We start from the raw sequence: 20,753 nt of genomic DNA, 5'->3' as shown, positions 1-20,753 counted from the left end.
TATGTATATATATATATATATACACTGAATACAATGAAAGGAACCCAAAAATGAAGACTATATCTATAAAATGTAAATGTAAAAACAAAAACTAAGAAAAGATTTAAAAGAGTTGATAAAATAAGCAGTTGAAAAGTAAAAAAAGAAAAAAATGAGAAAGAAAATTTTAAACTGAAAGACTAAAGAATCATGAGAAAAAACCTTCGAATTCTACATACTATTTTCCCCTAATGCAGGAGTTTTTCAGTTCTGTGTGATCCTTAAACTTGGTATTCAACTGATGTTCCTGCTGGTCTTCTGAGAGGGGGGCCTGTTGCACTGATTCTCAAGTGTCTTTGCCTAGACAGAGTTGCACGACCCCTTGCCAGGGGACCAGGCTCAGCATAAGCTGTTCTGGTTGCTATATGCGTCTTTTGTGCCCTGAAGGCTTTTTGTGCCCCTTTAAAGGATGAAAATAAATAAACAAACAAACAAACAAACAAACAAATAAATAAATAAATACGTAAAAATGGTGGCACCCCATTCTCCAGCCCTGGAGCTGAAAGATATAGGCCCCCACTCTTCAGGACCCCCTCAGGAAAAAGCAGTCAATCACTTTTGTATGTGCCAAACTCTGCAGACTCCTGTGGTGCACACCAACGTGGATCTTCCCCGTGGAAGGAGGGAGGTCTCACCACAGTTCTGCTGCTTGCTGGGCCCCTACTCTTGGAGCAATCACCAGATCATGCACACACCTGCAGTCCTCCTCCTGGGGGAAGGAGGAGGGTCTCACAGCAGTTGTCACTTGCTGGACCCCTGCTTGGAGAGTGGTTGCCCATTCATGCCGTAGTTTGTGGTTTATGGCAACACCGAGCTGAGAGCCCATTCCCAGGCTCACTGATTGTAGCCAGCTTCCTCCTCTCCAATGCTTAGGAATGCTGCCCTTAGGGACCCCTGTTCTTTCTGTGACCCCCGGGACCCTGAGACCACACTGTCCCACCTAGGATTCTGCCCCACGTCACCACCTGAGAACCTTTTAGGCAGGGACATCTGTCACTGGAGCATACTTCTAAAAGTTCCAATTTTGAGCTCCACTGCTAAATCACTTTCTGGTAGCCAGAAAAAGAGGCTTCTCCCTCCCCTTGTGGTTTGTCTTCCAATGTATCCCCTCAGATTCACGTCACTGCACTTCCTACCTTTCAAAAAGTGGTCACTTTTCTTTTTTCTTTTTTAAAGATTTTATTTATTTATTTGACAGAGAGAGACACAGGGAGAGAGAGATCACAAGCAGGGGGAGTACGAGAGGGAGAAGCAGGCTTCCCGCTGAGCAGGGAGCCCGATGCGGGGCTCGATCCCAGGACCCTGGGATCATGAGCCGAGCCGAAGGCAGACACTTAACGACTGAGCCACCCAGGCGCCCCAGTGGTTGCTTTTCTATTTGTAGAATTGCAGTAATTCTTTTCTTAGATCTCAGGTTGAATTCACAGGTGTTCAGAATGATCTGATAGATATCTAGCTGAATTCAAGGGACCAGATGAAACAAGGGGGCCCTACTCTTCTACCATCTTCCCTGCTCTCTGATATTTAATGTCTGAATTGTAATTTTTGTCTGTCTGGTGGGTAGGCAGTGGGATCCCATTATGATTTAATTTGAATGAAACTCAGTATCTTTTAATGTAATCACATTTGGTCATTTGGATTTCCTTGTGTGTGTGTGTGTGTGTGTGTGTGTGTGTGTGTGTGTGTGTGTCTGTATATGTGAAAAGTTTATTTACTTCCTTTTCATAGTTTCCCCTCTCACTTCTTTCTCCTTATTGATTTCCAGGGCTCTTTATATATTCTTAATTTGAGTGTTTTGTTTGTTTTATGAATTTCAAATATCTTTTGTCTTTTTATTCTATAATATCTTTTGACAAACAGACATCAGTATTTAATTTTAACACAGTCCAATTTGCTATTCTTTTTTTTATGGTTAGTTCTTTCTATGTCTTGTTTAAGAATTACTTTTCTACCTCAAGGAGACAAAGATATTCTTCTAATTCTTTTATATAAAGGTATAGTTTTTGGTTTTCATCTGCAAGTTTAGAATTCATCTGGGGTTAGTTTTTCCATATGGTGTTCATAGGGATCCAAATAGTTTTTCTGTGTGACTTCTCAAATATCTTAGCTCTATTTATGAACAAATACTCTTCAGTGCCTCATTCATAAATCAAGTGTATACCAGTCTGTGAATATGTTTTTGGGCTCTCTACCCATGGCATTTGTCTTGTTTGTCTAGTCCTTCAGCAATATCCATATAGTTTTAGTTACCATAGGTCCATAGGCTATCTTGATATCTGGTTGCTAGATATGAAGCATTGTTTCTAAATCAGCACATAAGCACTACCTGGGGACTTGTTAGAAATGCAAATCATTGGACCTCACCCAGATTTATCCAAGACATTGTCAGAGGTCTATGGCCATGCCCATTCTTGGAAAAAAATAATCAAATTTTCTTTTCCAAGGCTAAAGTGAATAGATTGGAGGCAAGATGCTTCAGACATGGAGTGTCTCCTCTTTATCTGCTTCTCCAAAATAAGAATTAGGACATTGAAGAGAGGGTCCGTTTGGTGATCTGACCACCTTTATATCAACCTTTTCCTACCACGACATAATATTATTACTTTTTTAAAAAAAGATTTTATTTATTTGAGAGAGAGAGGGAGGGAGAGAGAGCAGGGGGAGGAGCAGAAGGTGAGAGAATCCCCAGCAGACTCCATGTTATTCAATGATATGAATAACAGAGCAATAGATTATGTTACATTTTACTTAGTGATTAGTTCTACAAAAAATATATGTCCCATTTTAACGAATTCAAATATTCCAGATATGTAGAGGCTAAAAAGCAAACATCATCTCCTTTCTTATTCCATGTTATCCCCTAGAATTAACCATTTTCAATGGGAGATTTCTTTACTGAATATATAATATCACTTAATCATTATATACACATACACAGTTAAAATACAGATTTATTATTAAGTATTTTATCATTTATTAATAGGCTTATTCTTTTTAAAAATAGGTTTATTCTTTTTTTATTATATTCAATTAGCCACCATATAGTACATCATTAGTTTTTGATGTAGTGTTCAATGATTCATTAGTTGCATATAGCACCCAGGTTTATTCTTAAGCATTTTATTTTGCAACTTGCTTTTCATTCATAATGGCTTTTCAGGGCAGTGATAGAGATATGCCTCATTATTTATAATGACCACATATTATTTATTTCTATGGAAAAACTGAACCATCACCTATCTTACTGATGGGCATTTAGATTATTTCTAATTTTTCACTATTACAAACAATGCTGTAATCAATAAGTGTCTGTGTATATGCAGTATGATAATTTGATATACTGTTACTTTTGGGCATGAGTCCTAGAAATACAAACACTGAGATAAGGAATGATCAGAAATTTTCAAACATTCAGCTTCTCACAAAAGGCCATGTTAGTTTTCTCTGGGGGGAGGTGCTTATTAAAATTCAGGTTCACAGGCCCCATGTAAGAGCTGCTGAGTAATATCTCTGGAAATGATACAGAATAGTAAGTGGCAAAAATATTAAGATAGAAAATACAGCAAAGTCTAAAATACCTGAGAGGGTAATAGAAAATAAAGAATGTAAACAAAAGCAAACAGAAACAAGTCCCGGCCGGTAGCACTGGATGACTCTACATCCCAGAGCCTCCATGTTTGGTTCTGGAAGCTCCTAGTTATATCTGCCTTCAACATTCACAGATGGGCTTTAACTCTCTCTTCAAAAGATACTGAGAATAATTCTAAGTACCTACAGTAAATCTTTCCCTGGGAAGAGGACAGACTTCAGAGCGGTAGGGATGGTAGAAATTGAGGGATCACTAAGGGGGACTTGAAGCTTAGAGAGGGCAGAAGAGGAGCAATTACCTATGAAGGTCAACAAACACCAGATGACTAGGGTAAGGACCCAGAGGCAACTCCGGCCCTTGCACACTGGCCTGTTCATAGGTTCACTTGTGTGTTGAACTTCAGTCACTTAGCTAATCAGGGCTAAGAGTTGGGCCTGTGTTCACTACGGAGCCCAGAATATCCTGTTGTCAGTAACAGAGAAGAAGGAAGAGGCATGATCCCTGTATAAACTGACAGGTCAGACATATTCTTTTCTTTGGTGGAAGTTTCAAATTTAGGAAACTCTCAATCTTTGTGTCTCTGTCTCTCTTTCTCTTCCTAAATTACTGTAATGACTTCCAAAAGCTAGCAAAACTGATTGCAAAAGTTCATTAAAGTAAGAAGGATACTAAGGGAATCAAAGTCACTGAATAGATATGAATTAGTTCCACAAATCTTTGTGGAAAACAGAGGTTTCAACAGCAGTTGAGGGAATGTAAAAGATGTGGTTTCCTGGAGAAGAGGAACAAGAGAGGGGTAGATATGTGAAAACTGGAACCCAGGAACTTGGTTGACCTTGAGCCAATTACTGAATCATAATAGTCTCAATGCTTGATGGCTGCAACTGTAACAACATTGATACAACCCAACATCCATGACAGATATGATTATACCTGCTGACTTGCAGAAACGGGGTCCAGAGGAGCAGAGACCCTCATGAACATGCTCCCAGAGGTTCTGGCTAGGACTTCCTCCTGGCCATCAGCTTCCTCATGCCCCTTTCCATGTCTTTGTTTCTCAGGCTGTAGATAAAAGGGTTTAGCATGGAGGACAGAACTGTGTAGGCAAGTGTTGCTATGTGGTCCCTGGCTGTGTAGGTGGACAGGGGCTGTAAATAGACATAGAAGATGCTTCCATAAAACAGTGTTACCACAGTGAGGTGAGACCCACAGGTGGAAAAGGCTTTGCGTTTCCCAGCAGCTGAGGGGATCTTGAGAACTGCGATGAAGATTCGTATGTAAGAGAAAGTAATGCAGAGAAATGGGGTCACCAAAACAACAGAACCTTCTGACATTATCACAATTTCATTGACAAATGTGGAAGAGCAGGACAATTTTAGCAGAGGGTTGATGTCACAGAGGAAATGATGGATAATACTGGAGTCACAAAAATTGAGGCGATTCAGTAGTAGTGTATGTAGGAGTGAGTGGAGGTGAGGAAGTGAGCAGGAAAAGGCCACCAGCAGGACACAGCGGTGGTGGTTCATGGTGGTGACATAGTGGAAGGGGTCACAGATGGCCACATAGCGGTCAAAGGCCATGACCACCAGAAGGCAGCTGTCAGTGTTGCCCAGAGCATAAATGAAATACATCTGTGTCAGACACCCAGCATAGGAGATGGTCTTCTCTGACAGGAAGTTCACCAGCATCCTGGGGACAACGGTTGTTGTAAAGCAAATGTCAGTGAAGGACAGGAAACTCAAGAAGAAATACATGGGGGTCTGGAGCTGAGAGTCAGAGTGGATGGCCAGGATGATGAGTAGGTTCCCTATTATGGTGACCAGGTACATGGTGAGGAAAAGGATAAAGAGTGGCTTCTGGTCTTCAGGCCGGGAGGAGAGTCCCAAGAGGATGAACTCAGAGACACTGCTGGTTTGGTTGACTTTTTCCATGGTCACAGAGCCAAATAGAGAATCTTATCATTTAACACACACACACACACATTTCTTTCATAACTGTAATCACAAACAAGCCAATAAGTATGTTTCTACCTACCTTTACTTTCCAGCCATAAAGCTTTTCTTTACTTTCCACTCATTAGCTACCATGTGGACAACTTGTCAAATTTGTGGTCCTTGATGCTGCCCTCCCTTCTCAGCTTGCTGACTTCACATGTTTCTGGTGTTGACAGCATGGACTTCTGGAAGAAGAATTTTCTTTTAGAAACAAAGTTTAACTAATTCAGCTTAATATTAAATCTTAAAAATAATTGTTTACTGAATACCTGCTTTGTGAAAAATACTCTCTGGGGGTAGGGACAACATTTGAAAAAGGCAGAGACAAGCCTGGCATGGAGGATCGATCTATCATCTATCTATCTATCTATCTATCTATCTATCTATCTATCTATCTATCTATCATCTATCTATCATCATCATCTATCTATCATCAGATATTTCTACCTTCTATAAAGAAAAATAAACCACATAAGAGGATAGAGACTGACAAAGGTAGGGTTGGGAATTTATTTTAGATTAGATGGTTTCATTTTTCTCCGTCTATATCAAAATAAATTTTCAGTTATGTCATGCTAAGCTTTATCTTTGAACCTCCTTGCCAAAAAAGGAGATTTGATGAAATATTCAACAAGGAAATCAGAGGACTAATGAACCCAGGTCAACAAAGTTGTACTGTCATACTTGGTTTATCTTTAGAGGTACTTACTTAGAAGCTCATATTCCTTAGTGAATGTCAACCTATCAGTATCAGTCCATATAAATCCTTGTCTTAAATTTACTTTTTAATCATATGACCTCACTGATATGAGGAATTCTTAATCTCAGGAAACAAACTGAGGGTTGCTGGAGTGGTGGGGGTGTGGGAGGGATGGGGTGGCTGGGTGATAGACATTGGGGAGGGTATGTGCTATGGTGAGCGCTGTGAATTGTGCAAGACTGTTGAATCACAGATCTGTACCTCTGAAACAAATAATGCAATATATGTTAAGAAAAAAAGAAGAAGAAGAAGATAGCAGGAGGGGAAGAATGAATGGGGAGTAAATCGGAGGGGGAGACGAACCATGAGAGACGATGGACTCTGAAAAACAAACTGAGGGTTCTAGAGGGGAGGGGGGTGGGGGGATTGGTTAGCCTGGTGATGAGTATTAAAGAGGGCACGTTCTGCATGGAGCACTAGGTGTTATGCACAAACAATGAATCATGGAACACTACATCAAAAACTAATGATGTATGGTGATTAACATAACAATAAAAAAGCCTAAAAAATTTACTTTTTACCTATTTTTCCTCTGGTTTCCTAAATCAGATCATGTTCCCACATCTTGGATATCCAACCATTAAGCAAGCATATGTCCTTCCATGCCAACATCCATTTGTTTATTTAGTTATGTATATATTGTTGAAAAAGATATTGTTTTGTTTAGGTATGTTTTTCTTCCATTTACTTCAATAATTACTTCAATAATACTGTGGCATATATCCCATTCTGTTTTTTTTTTCCTCTTTCTATATAATTTTTTGGATATCTATCAATGTTCTGGTTCTTTTCTTCTAACTCTTTCCCTTGTATGCATGCGGCTCACTTGACTTACTATGTTTCCCTAAATGTCCTCTAAATCTTTGCTGCCATGAACAACATAGATTCAGATATCCTCATGCCTACAAAGTGTTTTAAATTATTCATCCAGACATTGAGAATGGGCACATTGGATAGGCATGTTTTTAATAACAGTTCAAAGAATGGCTATTTATTAATTTGTTCATACAACAATTAAATGCCTAGTTCCCAGTTGGTTAATATCAGGCAAGTAATTAAATATCTTTAAATTTCAGTGTTTTATCTGTGAATAGCTATACTAACATTTTTTCCATAATATTTTTTGAGGTTTTCATGTTATAATGTGCTTAAAGTACTTAGAATGGTTCCAGGAACAGAGTAAATATTTGATGTATTCTCTTCCCCATCACCATTGGTGCCAGTGATTTTTTCCCCAACTAGATATTTATACATGTTCTCAAAAGTAATGAATCTGAATAGTAAAATAACCGTAGCCCACATACTTTAATGCTCTAATGGTCAAATTGACCTTAATATGAATTTACAAAGCTTTTCTAGAAGGTGTATTTGTCCATGCTTTGAATAATCTGAGAGTGAATCAATAATTAAGCTCTTATCTCATACAGGTGGAAATTTGTTTAATCCTCACTGTAAAGTTATGAGAAATAAACTATTATTATTCCCACTTTTTTCTGATGAGGAAACAGATAGAGAGAGTAACAATAATTTGCTAAACTCACACATCAAGTAAATGGCAGAAACAGGTTTCAAACCCAGGACTATTCTGAATTTCAAGGTTTAACCACTTTGTGTCTTCTCAGATTTTTGTAAAACTATAAAATATATCTGAAACAATCATGCACAGGATCTATTTTTTTCCAACTCGATCATTTTCTATTTTAACACACACACATGTCCCACACATTTTTTCCTTAAATGTTTTTTGTCTCACATTAAAAACAGACCTTTGCTGTTACAATGGGAAATCTATTTTTTCTGTGTTGAACAGATGGCAGAATTTGAAAATTCTAGTATACATGATCGACTGGCAACAAAAAGGAGCAATTTGGTCTTGGGTGGCCGGTGCATTATGTGTGTATTGAGTCAAGGGTGGTAGAAAGTGCACTGGACTTGGAAGCACAAAGTGGAGGTGTGTACTTGACCTCTATCACCTGTGAACTGAGTGATTTTAGGTATTCTAAAGAGCTAATGAAACATAACATATAAGTACAGCTTGTAAAATATACATCAGCAAAAATAAGTTATTTGTGAAGGGGATGCCTGGGGAGCGTGAGATGAAGATTTAAAGTGATCAAGTGAGGTTGGATACCCCTGTGTCTCATCTTGGTTGAGTACTTGGCAAAATGGAAGGAAGTTTTGGAAGTGAAAATCTAAGGGAATCATTCTAAAAGTCTGGGATGTGTCAGGGAAGAGGACTTTTGTGTCTGTGTGTGTGTTTGTGTGTATGTGTGTGTGTGTGTGTGTGTATCTTTTCTACTAAACTCCCCTTATCCACTTACTGATAATCTGGTTCCTCAAAACCATGGGGTAATGATATACACTGGCCCAGAGATCAAAGAGGGTGGTCATAAAATACAAAGCCAGACTTAAATGTTAGGCTGAAATCTGATACATTGTGTCCATATGATTTTTGGAGCCAAAAGAGCCAAGAGGAGGCTGAAATAAGTACCCAGGTGAGGTGGATGGTCAGGTGGGCAGCCAGTGTGCTGATGTTCACTTTCTATAACCAGATATCTTCTCACTGTTCCCAGTTTAAAAAAAATCTTTTCTCTCTCCTGAACCACTTTCCCAAATTGGTTATGTTTACCTACCAGTCAAAGCTGACCTTTTGACTTTCTAGCCAGTGATGAGCAAGAAGAGTTGGGAAGAAGGTAAAAAGCAGATAGATTGCTCTAGATTCCAGAGGGAAATAGTATTTTCCTGATTCTGCCTCACATCCCTGTCTATTTCTCATCCTCTGTCTCTCAGCATCGTTCGGTTTTTCTCTGCTCCCCACTGTAGAAGGCAGAGATGCCCAGACTCACTGTAGCAGGAACTCTCCTGGTCAGGGAAACCCTGTGGGCTTCTCATAGGTTTGCCTCTGCTCTCCTGGACTCCTTTGGGTCCTTGTTGGGCTGAGGGAGCTTTGGTGTGCTCATTCCAACCCGACTCCTCAAGAGAGTTTGCTCTGACAGAAATCACAATGGCCGCAGGAATGAGTGGAGCTGCTCTCAGGGGGACCATGAACTCCTGAGGCCACCTTCTAAAGATTTTGACTATTTCCAGAGCCTTTTAAACTTACCATAACATCTCCAGGGCATGCTTTAGTGTCCTCAAGTGTAGGGTAATCAAAGGTGATAGTATATCACCTTTGTGTGTGTGTGTGTGTGTGTGTGTGTGTGTATTTGGTGAGTAGGGAGTGTTATAGTTTGGGTTCTCCAGGAAGCAGACTTTCAGATGGAGATTAGCCTGCAGGATATTTATTACAGTGTGCTCTAGGGATCCACATCTGTGGAAGGGAGAGAAGGAAGCAGAGCTGGGCAGAGGGAGGTGGGTTGTGATACAGTTCTCATGAAGGTCTCAGTTGACCCTACTGGGAGCTCTGGAGCTAAGATGTCAAGAAGGACAGCTCTTTGTATCCCCGTGTTGATCATGGGTGTAGCCTGGCCCTGGAAGGAAGGATGTTCAGGTGTAGCAGTTTCTTTCAGCCGAGGTCATCCCCAAAGAGAGCTTAAAGCTGAGGACTGTCTTACAAGGCTACCCTTGAGCTATAGTACATTCATTATCCATTTTTGACCTGCACTTACAGAGTGAGCTGACCCACTTGTGAGCCATGCTCAGGCATTTCCCTCCTCTGTCAGCTGGTTATATGGAATATTCTATGCAGCCATAGCTTTCCAATACCTCTCCTAGATCACCTGGCTCCTATAAAGGATACTGATATCATGGATTCCCTGCATCTTTACAGTGCTTATCTTCTACCCTCAAGACTGTGTCTCGCTAAGGCTCCAACTTGCTAGCAACTTCTTGGTTATCTGGTCCAATTACCATGGTGTCATTGATACAGTGGAGTAGCATGATGTTCTATGGGATATCCAGATTGTCTGCATGTTTTTGGACTCTACTGTGACAGAATTCAAGAGTTAACAGAGCCCTGAGGAAAAACATATACCATTTCCATTCAAAGCGCATACAAACTGTTTCTGATCCTTTTATATGTTAGGGGTGGAAAATAATGCATCCACCAGATCAGTGGCTGCAAATCATGTGCCTGAGGCCACATCCTAGTTTTCGGTAGCAAATATACCAATCTGGTAGGATGGCTGAGATTGAGGCTACTACTTGGTTGAGTTTGCAATAGTCCATTGTCACCTTTCAGGGTCTGTCTGGTTTTTGTAGGGACTCAAATGGTGAATTAAGGAGAGAAATAATGAACATTCACCCTGGCATGCTTTCTCTGCCATTCCCCTGGGATATATTATTTTTTATTTATTGCCCTGACTTGCGAATGGGCAGTTTCAGGAGCTTCCCACAGGTCAGGGATCCAATGTTGGGGATGTGCCAACTGCCAAGTGTATCTTTGTAATTATATATTAGGAGACTAGTGAAATCACACAGTGAGTCTGCAGATTAAGTGGACCCACTGTATAAGTGATTTGGACCAGTACTCCATTTAATACCTTGTCCCCATATGCGTCCTCTAACAATGAAACCATGATGACATTTCCACATTTAAAGCTACCCAAGTAAATGGCTATAGGTACCCCTGGGAAAGACAGGAAGAATCATCATGGGTATTCTCCCTATAGTGTTGCATGGCTCTTCCTCCTTGGGATGTGGCCTCTCCATCAGTCAGTGGATTCTGGGACTGAAAAGTGACTCAGGTCTAAAAACCAAGCAAGGGACTAGAATGTTTTATTGAATATTCAGTCTCCTCATAAATCCTTGATTTCCTTTGTTCATAGAGATGGAGAAATACCACTTACTGGTTCCTGATCTATTTTCCCCTAGCAACTCCATCTCCATAATTCTTCCCTGGTGAGGATTCCTTGACTGGCACTCTGACCTCACCACTTGTGAAGGTTAATTTTCTGTGTCAAGATGGCTGGGGCTACACTACCTAGTGAACCAAATTCTAATTTAGATGTTGCTATGGAGGTATTCTGTAGATAAGACTGACATCTACAATCAGTTGACTTTAAGTAAAGGAACATAATTTAAGTAAATAAAGTAAAATATTTTACAAAGGAAAAATATGTAAGTGAAACAGAATAATGTTAAGTAAAGGAGATTACTCTTATTTAATCAGTTGAGGGCCTTAAGAATATAAGCAAAAACCGAGGTTTCCTGGAGAAGAGACTGGCTCAAGAGTGCCTGAATTTCCAGCATGCAGGTCTGTCTGCATTTGTGGATTTTGGACTTGCCAGCTCCCACAACTGCATAAGCCAATTCTTTTTATTTATCTTATGTATTTTTTATTAGTTTCAGAGGTAGAATTTAGTGATTTATCAGTTGCATATAACACCCAATGCTTATTACATCAAGTGCCCTCCTTAATGCCCATCACCCAATTATCCCTTTCCCCATCCACCTCCCCTCTAGCAACCCTCAGTTTGTTTCCTAGAGCTCAGCATCTCTTATGGTTTGTCTCCCTTTCAATTTTCATCTTATTTTATTTTTCCTTCCCTTCCCCTATGTTCATCTGTTTTGTTTCTTTTTTTTAAGATTTTATTTATTTATTTGACAGAGAGAGAGAGCACAAGCAGGGGGAGCAGCAGGCAGAGAGAGGGGGAGAAGCTGGCTCCCCACTAGGCAAGGAGTCTGATGCAGGGCTTGATCCCAGGACCATGGGATCATGACTTGAACTGAAGGCAGATACTTAACACTGAGCCACCCAGGTGCTCCATCTGTTTTGCTTCTTAAATTCCACATGAGTGAAATCATCTGATATTTGTCTTTTTCTGAATGACTTATTTCACTTAGCATAATACCCTCTAGTTCCATCCACATCATTGCAAATGGCAAGATTTCATTCTTTTTGATGGCCGAGTAATATTCCACTGTCTATATATACCATATCTTCTTTATCCAGTCATCTGTAGATGGACATCTCAGCTCTTTCCACAGTTTGGCTATTGTGGACATTGCTGCTATAAACAATGGGGTCCATGTACCCTTTCAAATCACTATGTTTGTATCCTTTGGATAAATACCTAGTAGTGCAATTGCTGGGTCATTGGGTAGCTCTCTTTTAACTTTTTGAGGAATGTCCATACTGTTTTCCAGTGTGGTGTACCAGTTTGCATTCCCACCAACAGTGGGGGAGGGTTCCCCTTGCTCTGCATCCTTGCCAACATCTGTTGTTTCCTGACTTGTTAATTTAAGCCATTCTGACTGGTATGAAGTGGTATCTCATTGTGGTTTTGATTTGTTTTTCCCTGATGTCAAGTGATGTGGAGCATTTTTTCATTTGTCTGTTGGCCATTTGGATGTCTTCTTTGGAGAAATGTCTGTTCATGTCTTCTGCCCATTTCTTAACTGGACTATTTGTTTTTTGGATGTTGAGTTTGATAAGTTCATTTATTTTTTCAGAGGTTTTGTTAGGATTTTATTTATATATTTCAGAACGAGAGAGACTGAGAGAGAAAGAAAGAGAGAGAGAGAACATGAATGGGGGGAGGGGCAGAGGGAGAGGGAGAAGCAGACTCCCCGATGAGCAGAGAGCCCAATGTGGGACTCAATCCCTGGACCCTGGGATCATGACCTGAGCCAAAGGCAGATGCTTAACTGAATAAGCCCACCAAGGTGCCCTTGATAAGTTTTTTTTTTTTTTTATAGATTTTGGATACTAACCCTTTATCAGATATACCATTTGCAAATATCTTCTCCCATTCCATAGGTTGCCTTTTAGTTTTGCTGATTGTTTCCTTTGCTGTGCAAAAGCTTTTTATCTTGATGAAGTCCCAATAGTTCATTTTGCTTTTGTTTTGCCTTTTGGAGACATTTCTAGGAAGAAGTTGCTGCAGCCGAGGTCAAAGAGGTTGCTGCCTGTGTTCTCCTCTAGGATTTTGATGGATTCCTGTCACATTTAGGACTTTCATCCATTTTGAGTTTATCTTTGTGAATGGTGTAAGAGAATGGTCTAAGTTCATTCTTCTGTGTGTGGCTGTTCTCCCAACAACATTTGTTGAAGAGACTTTTTTCCATTGGATATTCTTTCCTGCTTTGTCAAAGATTAGTTGACCATAGAATTGAGGGTCCATTTTTGGGTTCTCTATTCTGTTCCACTGATCTATGGTTTTGTTTTTTTTGTTTGTTTTTTGTTTTTTGTTTTTTTGTGTGTGTGCCAGTACCATACTGTCTTGATGATTACAGCTTTGTAATACAGCTTGAAGTCCGGAATTGTGATGCCTCCAGCTTTGGTTTTCTTTTTCAACATTCCTCTGGCTATTCAGGGTCTTTTCTGGTTCCATACAAATTTTAGGATTATTTGTTCCAGCTATGTGAAAAATGCTGATGGCATTTTGATAGGGATTGCATTGAATGTGTAGATTGCTTTGGGTTGCACAGACATTTTAACAATATTTACTCTTCCAATCCATGAGCATGGAATGGTTTTCCATTTCTTTGTGTTTTCCTCAATTTCTTTCATAAGTGTTCTATAGTTTTCAGAGTACAGATCCTTTACCTCTTTGGTTAGGTTATTCCTAGGTATCTTATGGTTTTTGGTGCAATTGTAAATGGGATTGATTCCTTGATTTCTCTTTTTTCTGATTCATTGTTAGTGTATAGAAATGCAACTGACTTCTGTGCATTGATTATATATCCTGCCACTTTGCTGAATTCCTGTTATCAATTCTAACAATTTTTTTGCCAGAGTCTTTGGGTTTTCTACATAGAGTATCATGTCATCTGTGAAGAGTGAAAGTTTGATTTCTTCTTTGCTGATTTGGATGCCTTTTATTTCTTTTTGTAGTCTAATTGCTGAAGCTAGGACTTCCGGTACTATGTTGAACAGCAGTGGTGGGAGTGGACCTCCCTGTCATGTTCCTGACCTTAGGGAAAAAAAGCTCTCAGTTTTTCCCCACTGAGAATGATATTCACTGTGGGTTTTTCATATGTGGCTTTTATGATATTGAGGTATGTTCCTTCTATCCCTACACTGCAGAGAGTTTTTTCAAGAAGAATGCTGCATTTTGTCAAATGCTTTTTCTGCATCATTTGAGAGGATCATATGGTTCTTGTCCTTTTTTTGTTTGTTTGTTAGTGTGATGTATCACACTGATTGATTTGTGGATGTTGAACCACCCTTGCAGGTCAGGAATAAATCCCACTTGGTCGTGGTGAATAATCCTTTTAATGTAATGTTGGATCCTATTAGCTAGTAACTTGGTGGGAATTTTGGCATCCATGTTCATCAGGGATATTGGTCTGTAATTCTTCTTTTTGATGGGGTCTTTGTCTGGTTTTTGGATCAAGGTAATGCTGGCATCATAGAAGGAGTTTGGAAGTTTTCCTTCCATTTCTATTTTTTGAAACAGTTTCAGTAGAATAGGTATTAATTCTTCTTTAAATGTTTGGTAGAATTCCCCTGGGAAGCCATCTGGCCTGGACTCTTGTTTTGGGGAAATTTTTGATTACTGCTTCAATTTTCTTGCTGGTTTTGGGTCTGTTCAGATTTTCTATTTCTTCTTGTTTCAGTTTTGGTAGTTTATATGTTTCTAGGAATGCATCCATTTCTTCCAGATTGCCTAATTTGTTGGCATAAAATTGCTCATAGTATTGTCTTATAATTTGTATTTCTTTGGTGTTGGTGTGATCTCTCCTCTTTCATTCATGTTTTTATTTATTTGGGTCCTTTCTCTTTTCTCTTTGATAAGTCTGGCTATGGGTTTATTGATCTTATTAATTCTTTCAAAGAACCAGCTCCTGGTTTTGTTGATCAATTCTACTGTTTTTTTTCTTTCTTTCTTTCTATGTCATTGATTTCTGCTCTAATCTTTATTATTTCTTTTCTCTTAGAAAACTAGATTCTGGGTATATTTTGCTCAGCTTGTTAAAAAAAACAACATAATAAAAAAAAAACTAGATCCCCAAATAGGAAGGAAAGAAAAGCTTATATATAAGTTTTAGTATATCTATGTCTCTATATATCTATATATACTATATATACCAAATATATAGCAGTATACACTATATATATATATATTCTTTGTGTGTGTGTGTATATATATACAAATATATATATACAAAGAATGGAAACCAAATATAAAATATATATTAACATATACATGAAAATAAAAATTAAAAATTAAAAAGAATTGAAAAAATAAGAAAATAGCTGAAAATAATAAAACTGAAAGACTAAAGAAAAAGAAATCCCATGAATGCTATATACTGTTTTCCCCAAGAGCTGAAGTTTTGCAGTTCTCTATGGTTGGTATACTTGGTGCTAGCCAGTTGTTCTTGCTGGCCCTCTGGGGGAAGGACCTGTTGTGCTGATTCTCAGGTGCCCTTGCATTTGTGGAAAAGCTCCTCCCTTGCCAGGGGGCCAGGCTCAGTGTAAGCAGCTCCAGATTGCACTATGTGGTGCTGTTTTGCTCCTTGAAGGCTTTCAGCACAGATGGAGGGATGAAAATGGCAACTCCCTGATCTCTAGCCCCAGAGCTGAAAATTCACACCCTCCACTCTTCAGTGAGCCCTCACAGAAAAGCAGTTAATCACTCTTGTCTTGCTGTTTTCCATCAGAACTCTGTTTGTCCAGCCTGTGACTGAGCATTTTTATTCCAGGCATACAACCGAGTTTCAGGTTTGCCAAATTTTATAGACTCCAGTGGTGTGGACTCCAGCCATTCCCCCTGGGGGAAGAAGGGGAGGTCTCACCCGCCATACTTCTGGCTCTTGCTGGGCTTGGAGAGGGGTTGTGTGACCATGCAGCAGTTCACAGTTTACGGCAACACCAAGCAGAAAGCTGGCGGTGAGACTCACTGTTTTCAGCCAGCTTCCCCGCTGTGATGCCTGGGAACTCTGCCACACTCAGGCACTCCTGTTCTTCTTGTGACCCCAGGGATCCTGAGACCATGCTGTCCCACGTGGGATTCTGACCGCTTCGCCACCTGAGCACCTTTAAGCCAGGAACATCCTCCACTGTAGCAGACTTCTAAAAGTTCCAATTCTGTGTTCTGCTACTTATAATACTTTGTGTAGCCTTCTTAAGCCAACCTTCTTCCCACTGACCTATCCTCTGACATATCACTCCAGATTCAAGTCTCCACACCTCCTATCTTCCAAAAAGTGGTCACTTTTCTATTTGTAGAATTGCAGCATTTATTTTCTCAGATCTTTGATTGATTTTGCAGGTGTTCAGAATGATTTGATAACTATCTAGCTGAATTCAAGGGACCAGACGAACTTAGGGTCCCCTACTCCTCTGCCATCTTAACTCCTCCCCCTTGCATAAGCCAATTTTTTTTTAATTTTATTTTATTATGTTATGTTAGTCACCATACAACATTAGTTTTTGATGTAGTGATCCATGATTCATTGTATTCGTATAACACCCAGTTGCATAAGCCAATTGTTAAAATCTCCCTCTTTCTTTCTCTCTCTGACATATATATATTTCTGTGGTGCCATATCTTACCATTAGTCTGATTTATCAAAAGTAAAAAATGGAAAGTAAAGTCTTGTGTTCCTGTTCCCCATCGACAGTCTGCTTTTAGTTATTACTATCATAATTTAAAATTAAATGAAGACTTGGGTTGGTGTGTTACGCACTGGAACAGTTATTAAAGTGAATGTTACATTTGGCAAATTCATTAAGATATTAGTCCCTTAGGCCAACTGGTCTTTAGGAATCTGGCTGGGTTTAGTGCTTTTGCACACAGTATCTCCTTTGACTCTCACAATAGCCTTCAGGCAAGGTACTGTTACCACCTGCCGTAGATCTGAGGGAGCAGAACTTAAGTACCTTTTTTAGGACACCCAGTGGCAGAGCTGGTACTGATTTCAGGTCAGTCTGTGTCTAATGCCCTGGGATCAATCTCACCACTTGACTGCTTCCTGAACAAGTCTCAGCCCCTGGCCTGCAGAGTACTTCAGGGGAATGGGAGGACCTGCAAGCCCTCAGGGGGCTGTGGAACACTTGCTCTAATGGAAGCTAGGTCTGAGATGTGGGAGTTTGCAAGGGCCAGGCCTTACCCTGTCTTGGCCATTCTGCAAGGTATAGAAAGGCTGACCCTGTGCCATAGCTATTTCAGAAGCCAAGGAGGCCATGGTCACTTCTGCTTCCCATATCATCAACATCGATATCTAGGACACCTTCTCCTGGGACTTGTGGCTCAGCCCCTCTAGTCCCTTCAGAGGTTACCTCCCAAGGGGAAGGCAGGAAATTGGGCAGTTAGCCCACATAGGCTTCTTCTCTCATCAGAAGCTCATACTGTCTCCCTTCGGGTACTAATCTTGTTGTTGAACGAGGATCTTCTTGCCCATTTTTCTGACACTCAAAAACAGGGATGAACATTCAAAAGGTCCCTAGGTCATAAGAACTTGTTCTTTGAATACTGGGTCTCCTGAACAGAAAGTGAAGGCTCAGGAAATAACCTTGACCAGAGGTGTCTGAGCTCACCAACGAGTGTCTCAGGGCAGAAGAAGATGGAGAATCACCACCTGGCACTGGACTTGTATGTTTATGCAAGGATGTGTATGTACGTGTGTGTTTTTTGTGTTGTTTGTATAACCCAGTGTATTTAATGGTTAACTGACTCACATACCAATTCTGTTCCTATAGGAAGGGGTTCAGTAGATTATGGAGGGAAAACTCTTCTTGGTGGTGTATGTGTGTGTATGCACCTGGTGTTTAGGTTTATGTCTGTGTATGGTATGTTCACATGTCTGCATGTGTACCTGTGTGTATACAGTGTGTGCTTTTTGGGTGGGTTGCGCTGGATGACTGTAATGTTTATGTATTATATCGTGTGTGACAGTGTTCTATTTATCAGTTGTGTGTAAATTCATGTAAAAGTAACACAAATCCTGTTTTTTCGTTTGTTTGTTTGTTTTACCTAGAATGAGTATAGGTCATGAAGAGGATGAGTATAGGTCTGAGGTCTATGATGGGGTGTATGTGTGTGTGTGTGTCTGCATGTGTGTTTTCATGTATAAAACACTCACACTCTAGAATGGGTATAGAAGGGAGAGAACTAAAACCATGATAAGGCAATGTGTGTGTGTGTATGTGCATGGGTATGTGTGCTGGATAAACACTCATAGCTACATTCTCCTCTTATATCTTATCTCCTCTTATTTCAGATAGAGACAGGCAGCTCCAAGCAGAGTCATCCTCAGGTCAGGTTGTAAGCCATTCGTCCATGTGATCTGAAGACCCCACAGCGCTCCAAGGGTACTTTTCTTCATTCGCCTTCCATAATGCTGTATTTCTACTCTTGAGAACATGGTAGTGGTTAAGTGCTTAGGCTCTGGTGTCACACACATTTTGATTCAAATATCCTATTTTCAAAACTTCATTTTGGGCTTTCCTTTCAGCGCTGCGGCCGCAGCCATGAGCATGCTTAGGCTTCAGAAGAGGTTTGCCTCCAGTGTCCTCCGCTGCGGCAAAAAGACGGTCTGGTTGGACCCCAACGAGACCAATGAAATCGCCAATGCCAACTCCCGTCAGCAGATCCGAAAACTGATCAAAGATGGGCTGATCATCCGGAAGCCTGCGACTGTCCATTCCCGGGCTCGGTGCCGTAAAAACACTTTGGCCCGCCGGAAGGGCAGACATATGGGCATTGGTAAGAGAAAAGGTACTGCCAATGCTCGGATGCCTGAGAAGGTCACCTGGATGAGGAGGATGAGAATTCTGCGCCGGCTGCTCAGAAGATACCGTGAATCTAAGAAGATCGACCGCCACATGTACCACAGCCTGTACCTGAAAGTGAAGGGGAACGTGTTCAAGAACAAGTGGATTCTCATGGAACACATCCACAAGCTGAAGGCTGACAAGGCTCGCAAGAAGCTTCTGGCTGACCAGGCTGAGGCCCGCAGATCTAAGACCACGGAGGCTCGCAAGCGCCGTGAAGAGCAGCTCCAGGCCAAGAAGGAGGAAATCATCAAGACTCTGTCCAAGGAGGAAGAGACAAAGAAATAAAACTCCCTCTCTTTTGTCTGTACATGAAGGCCTCAGCAGGAACACAGATCAGTTACTCAATAAAACCAACCTTTATCTGCTTCAAAAAAAAAAAAAAAAAAACCCTTCATTTTGGACCTTGGGCTCCATCTCGGTGAGGCTAAGAAGTCTGAACTGTAAAATATGATGGCAGTATTCAACACAGTATGTGGCATATTATAAGCATGCACTAAATGGGTGCTAGCATCATGATTATTCCCTAAATGCATGAGATTTTTAAACTCGCTAGTCATTTCTTGACTGTTTATAGAGTATTTTGTGCAAAGGCAGAGAAAACATCCAAAGAGCCAGCTGACAGCTTCCCTTCCTCCTTCCTGGGCATGTAGCCAGCTAGTTCTTTCACATGGGGGTGGCTTACGTCAGAATTCTATTCTTCCTGATCCAATCACTGAATGTGAAGATCCTACTTGACATGAAACTTTTGGATCTCACCCCCAATACTTGAGTTCCAAAGAGAAGTCTTATCCAATAAATGTCACCGGGCAGCCACATATCAGTAAAATGTTTAAGTCTCTGCCCTCCTTCTGGTCCCACTGACGGAGACGAGCTCAGAGATGACTGAGTTCATCTCTGTTCTTCAAAGAGGCTCTCCTATCAGATCCCTGTGTCTTAGAATGATACTGTCTCACTAGGTTCCATTCTAGGGCTTCTGTATGTGGCCTCTAACTCTGGTTTAACTCCCAGTGAAGGAGTTGCCTGGCCTCTAGTGTAAAGACTATCAGAAGTCCTATGCTTAAGATCATGATCCATCAACGAGTATACATGCTGGAGTATGTGACTTCACCACTGTTTCCACAATAGTAACATGAAAGAACTGTTGGAATGCCTGCTTTACAGGCACACAATAAATGTTTACTAATTAATGTAAGTAACTGCATGTGGAAGTCCTTTGCAAATTAGAAAGTGAGGTATAAGTAGGTGACTGTACATGCTGGTTTGCCCAGGAACATCTTGTTGTAGACTTGTTGTTCTGGTATAATTATTATGTAACTTCTCTTTTAACTCTTAAAGTGTCCTGGCTTGGATAATAAAATACAGGGTCATCATATGTATGAATATAGGTAGCTGGGGTAATTTTGAAGCCCTGAAACAATTCCAAACATGGCCCAGGATTTTCTGCCAAATGAATGAAGGGCAGGAACAGCACAATGGTGAAGAGTAGGATCTCTGATCACAGTGACATAAAGTGCCCGAGGCCACTCAGGTAGTAAATTGTTGAGGTTGGAATTCAAGATTTTTGGCTACAAAGCCCTAGCTCTTGATCAATACTCTAAACTGTGCTCGATCATTGTCAACTCCAAGGAGGAGGAGGATTGACTGTTTTATTTTCTGTTTTATTCTCAGTGCCAAGAAAGTCTCTGGAACATGGCTCAATAAGTG

The 20,753-nt window shown here is 40.4% G+C and overlaps 2 protein-coding genes across 2 annotated transcripts; one reads left to right on the top strand and one right to left on the bottom strand.

Annotated features, from left to right (window-relative positions):
• Positions 1-4,629: 4,629 nt before the first annotated feature.
• On the bottom strand, positions 4,630-5,559 carry LOC113934338 (olfactory receptor 1L8-like). The gene has a single exon (XM_035723668.1). The coding sequence runs from the start codon at positions 5,557-5,559 to the stop codon at positions 4,630-4,632; it is 930 nt and encodes a 309-aa protein (XP_035579561.1).
• Positions 5,560-18,721: 13,162 nt separating this feature from the next.
• Positions 18,722-19,436, top strand: LOC113934339 (60S ribosomal protein L19-like). Its single transcript, XM_035723669.1, has one exon. It carries the CDS (start codon positions 18,744-18,746, stop codon positions 19,332-19,334), a length of 591 nt encoding a protein of 196 aa, XP_035579562.1. The 5' UTR covers positions 18,722-18,743; the 3' UTR covers positions 19,335-19,436.
• The last annotated feature ends 1,317 nt before the right edge of the window (positions 19,437-20,753 follow it).

Source organism: Zalophus californianus, chromosome 13 (assembly GCF_009762305.2).
Source record: "Zalophus californianus isolate mZalCal1 chromosome 13, mZalCal1.pri.v2, whole genome shotgun sequence".
NCBI lineage: Eukaryota > Metazoa > Chordata > Mammalia > Carnivora > Otariidae > Zalophus > Zalophus californianus.
The sequence above is the reverse complement of the archived record's forward strand: the minus strand, read 5'-3'. Positions and strand labels throughout refer to the sequence as shown.

Coding starts and splice junctions, on each gene's coding strand:
- LOC113934338 (XM_035723668.1), bottom strand. CDS start 5,559: ATGGAAAAAGTCAACCAAACCAGCAGTGTCTCTGAGTTCATCCTCTTG.
- LOC113934339 (XM_035723669.1), top strand. CDS start 18,744: ATGAGCATGCTTAGGCTTCAGAAGAGGTTTGCCTCCAGTGTCCTCCGC.